The sequence below is a fragment of the Arachis duranensis genome, chromosome 5, assembly GCF_000817695.3.
Source record: "Arachis duranensis cultivar V14167 chromosome 5, aradu.V14167.gnm2.J7QH, whole genome shotgun sequence".
NCBI classification, from domain to species: Eukaryota; Viridiplantae; Streptophyta; class Magnoliopsida; order Fabales; family Fabaceae; genus Arachis; species Arachis duranensis.
The window spans coordinates 102,988,656-102,992,893 of NC_029776.3; the positions used below are offsets into that span (position 1 = coordinate 102,988,656).

At 33.9% G+C, this 4,238-nt stretch overlaps 1 protein-coding gene across 1 annotated transcript; it reads right to left on the reverse strand.

Annotated features, from left to right (window-relative positions):
* Positions 1-482: 482 nt before the first annotated feature.
* On the reverse strand, positions 483-3,637 carry LOC107491021 (probable methyltransferase At1g29790). The gene is made up of 2 exons (XM_016111802.3): positions 3,523-3,637; positions 483-1,958 (listed from the first exon to the last, which is right to left on the reverse strand). Exon 2 carries the CDS (start codon positions 1,940-1,942, stop codon positions 557-559), a length of 1,386 nt encoding a protein of 461 aa, XP_015967288.1. The 5' UTR covers positions 1,943-1,958; positions 3,523-3,637; the 3' UTR covers positions 483-556.
* Between the last annotated feature and the right edge of the window lie 601 nt (positions 3,638-4,238).

The window sequence follows — 4,238 nt, forward strand, 5'->3', positions numbered from 1 at the left end:
TAAGCCATCAAGAACCTTCATAAATAATATGTTATTCACGTGCACGCTATGTAAATATTTTTGTTGAATTTTGTCCAACTTGATTAGACTTAGTTGGCAAAAAAATTTGTGCATGTAGCAATAACAGCTATTAAAATATAAAAAAATAATATGATGATTTGTACTCGTTAAAATTCATACTCAAACTCATGAAAAAAAGGACAAAATTTGTGTAAGCAAACTACCACACAACTAACCAACTTAAGTTGGTCGAGTAATCAACTCACTCGTCCGGTTAAACAAGTGTCGGGAGTTCGAATTTAGCTGTGTGTATGAAACAACTTATTAGTCAGTGACAGATCTTTAAATAAAGTTTAGATCTGTGACGAATTAGTCATTAACGTGTTGGGTCGAAAATTCCATAGGCATAAAATTAAAAGCTACCACACAACTTTGTAGTTTCTCTTTATTTTACGCATAAGTTAGAGTACAAGTTTAAATGAATATGAATGATCATATCACTCCTCCAAATAATAAATTCATAATATGAAAAGAAGCAAGAAATTGGTATTTTCATTCATATAGCTCTAGGAGGTTTTTCCAGCAATGCAGAGAGATACACCTCATCCTTTGACTTTGGACTAATAGCCCATTTATGCTTCTTGTACCTCAGCTGAAGAAACATGTACATATAATCATCCAAATCCTTCTTACTACAGAAGAATCTATCAATCCACAACAACCCTCCAGGCCTCAAAATCCTGTCCCAATCATACAATATAAAATCAAGCAGCAAAAGATCTATCCATCCATCCATGAAACCAGTGCTATGAATCAAATCCATGGTGTTATCAAAGAATGGAAGCCTCTGATTTAGTGTTACGTACAAAGGAATCAGTCCCCTTAGTGCTATCATCTCATTGAATGGAGCACCAAGGTTCAGTGCTGTCGAAACAATTGTCACGTTCTGTTCCCTCATTCTTGCAGCAAATGTTCCGGTTCCAATTCCATAATCCAATCCGATTCTTATTTCCCCTGGCTTGATTTTCAAAATATCACTGATCATAAAATCTGCACTGAGTGAAGAGTTTGTTACCCATTTCAGCTTTTCCTTTTCCATTTCGAAGCAGCCGGTGCATTTTGTGTATCCCCTTTTCGGATTCTTGCTTTGCAAGCAATCAAAATTTCTACAACGGTAATTACTCCACCGGACATTCTTGTTGTCCGGAAGCTTCCAGAGTGACTCGTTGATGGGGTAAGGCTTCTGGTACTCTTTTGAAGCTCTTGTCAAACACCTTCGTCTAGGCAAAGGATCGCAGCCGTTGATCATAAGCTTCTGTGCGAGATTCCAGTCATCGTCGCAGTAGGATCCAATGTCATAGTCCATGTACTGTTGAAGCTCATTCTTGTACAAAACACAAGCATGCCCAATTGTGTTGTAAACTTTTTCTGTTCCATAGAGATTGATCTTACCAACTCTGTTCTCTTTTGGGGTTATGTACTTTCTGATTTCCTCTGTTAGAAAGAAATTGATTAAAGGATCCTCTTTCACTGTGGAGTTCTTTCCTTCTTCTTCTTCAATCTTTGGAAGCCTAATTTGTCTTAGGGCGACATTGGCGCTATGAAGAGGCCTAACTATTTCGTATTCTAAGAACACTTTTTCTAAGGTCCCCTTGTTTTTCTCCAATTCTTGTAGCTTTGACTCGAGCTTGTACTGCAAACTTTCCAACCTATCCAACACTTCTTGTACTCTTTGGGAGAGTGATTTGGCGTCGAAATCTTCGTAAACTTCCTTCGCCGTGTAGAAATGGTGGCATATATCTTCATTGTGTAGGAAAAAACCAGCATAGTAGAATCTTGCTAGACTCAAAATGCTAACTAAGATTACCAACCCTCCAAGAATAATTTGCAGCCACCCCATTATTCTGGAAATTTTGTATTTTGGAATACATGACCTCCCCATTACTGAGCACAAACTCCTATTGATGAAAATTTCAAAAACAGATGAATTATTCTAGTATATATATATATAAAAATAGCAAATGTGAAACTTTTAGGAGGAACAAATTCGGGGAATTAAAAGAATGTGTAATACAAGGTATGGAGGTGATCGATCAAACTTTGCTTTTTTTGGGGGGAGGATCCACAACGACATGAAACGCAATATGTTCTAATACGGAAACAGATATGCATTACGCCACATTTAAAATATTGTATGTGAAAAATATATAGCATTTTGGTACCTAGATGAATTGTGAAATGATAACCGGTATGTCACCTAATCGGTGAATTCATGTTGCATTTGACTATTTGAAATCTTGTAAAGACATGGCTCTCCTAGCACCGATTTTTCTACATCCAAGATCCGGTTCAGAAAGAGTATCTCCAACTAGGGTGTACTTGGTCTGATTCGGCCCGAAATCCGATCTAGACTCGAACACTTTGAGATTAATTTGATGTGATTTTATTGAGTCTAGAATCGGGTAAGGATCTCAAAAATAGACTCAGTTATTATTTAGAATCCCGTCTAGGTCAAAACGAACCGAACTTCACCCGACTCATGTGTATCTTAAGAGGACTAAAAAATGTATATATATTTTAAATTAATTCTAATATTATGTTATATTAATTATAAGCTTATTGTTTTATTTTTAGGCTCACTTTGGATAAACAGTTTAATTAAACTCTTTTTGAAAAAATAACTTAAACAATAATGCTTATATTAAAAGTAACTTATAAATAAGTTTTGTCTTTTTGGTTTTTTACTTCTAAAAGAACTTATTTTAAATGAAATGTGATTAAAAAAGAACTTTGTGTTATGAGAGAAATCATTTTTTTAACTTCTCTATAAGTACTTAAATAGTTTCTTAGAAAATTACAATTTGGTTTTGAAAACTGTACCAGACATTAATATTACTACTTTTTATAAGTCAAAAGCTCAAAAAAAGTAACTTTTGAAACTTCTCAAGCAGGTCCTTAATCACACTTGTTGAATTAGAAAATATACAAAGAAGCATGAGATTAAAATTTATGGACAAATTCAAGTTCAAATATAAATATCAACTTATCGGTAACAAATATATATGTTTTTTCTTCTTTATAAATAAGTGCATAATAACTTTTTGACATAATGTTTATCAAGATCCGAACTTCACCGATTTAGACCCAGTTTTAGTATAACCCGAAAATAATAAGATTTCACTGGGTTTAGAGTTGGATAAAGATATCAAAAATAGACTCAATCATTATTTAAAATCGAATGTAGATCAAGGCGAAACGGATTTCACCCAACTCATGTACACTCCTATCTCCAACTAATGAAAATGTATGAGTTTAACTACAGGTATATAGGAAAACATGTTGCACTATTGACTCCAATCATTGGAACAAGCTCTTAATCAACCTTAAACCACATATTGGGCCCACTGAATTCTTAGTCACTTCCTGAGAATCTTAACAGAATACAGGCAAATCATATATATCAGCATACAAGAACCATGGATATATATATTAATGCTCTAGCAGAAAGGAAAATCAACATACCTTGCTGAGTTTTTCGGGTTTTAACCTATGCTTTGAGTTTACAAAGAGGGTGCTGCTTGCTACATGCCTACATTAGCCTATGCGAATAATTTCTGTTTAAGAACTTCAATTGTCTATCCAATGAATTTTGAAAAGAGAACAAGAGAAAAGGACATAAAAACAGTGATTCATGAACTTGACATAGACTACAGAACACTCAAAGTGGTCAATTGACTTGATTGGTTTATAAACTACTAATTATAGTGCATAGTTCTTACGTGATCACAAGATATCTTACGCAATAGATAAACAACTGAAATCGTTGCGATCCAGTTTTAGTGCTGAGAATACTTAGATATCAAGAAATACCACATGCCGTGTGATTTTTAAATCTCAAATTGCATAAAGTACCCTTCATCTTTACTTAAATTGCATTTAACCCCAAATCTTTATAAAAAATTAGCACCTCACAGTTAGTTGACACTTGAGTAGTTGACAGTCCCCTTTCTTTCATTCTTTTTGTTGACTGCTGCAACATTTGTATCTTCTTTTGTTTTTGGTCTTCTATGTTGTTGCACCACGAGCTATTTTCTTATTGGGAATTTTTACGATGAAGAAAACAATTGGACAAGGACTACATCCAAATAATTTTAGTTGAAGGCATTTTTATTGATAATAAAATTTGAGTGCAATTTTGTTAACGACAAAATTATTCGAATGTATTTTTAGTGGTTTAT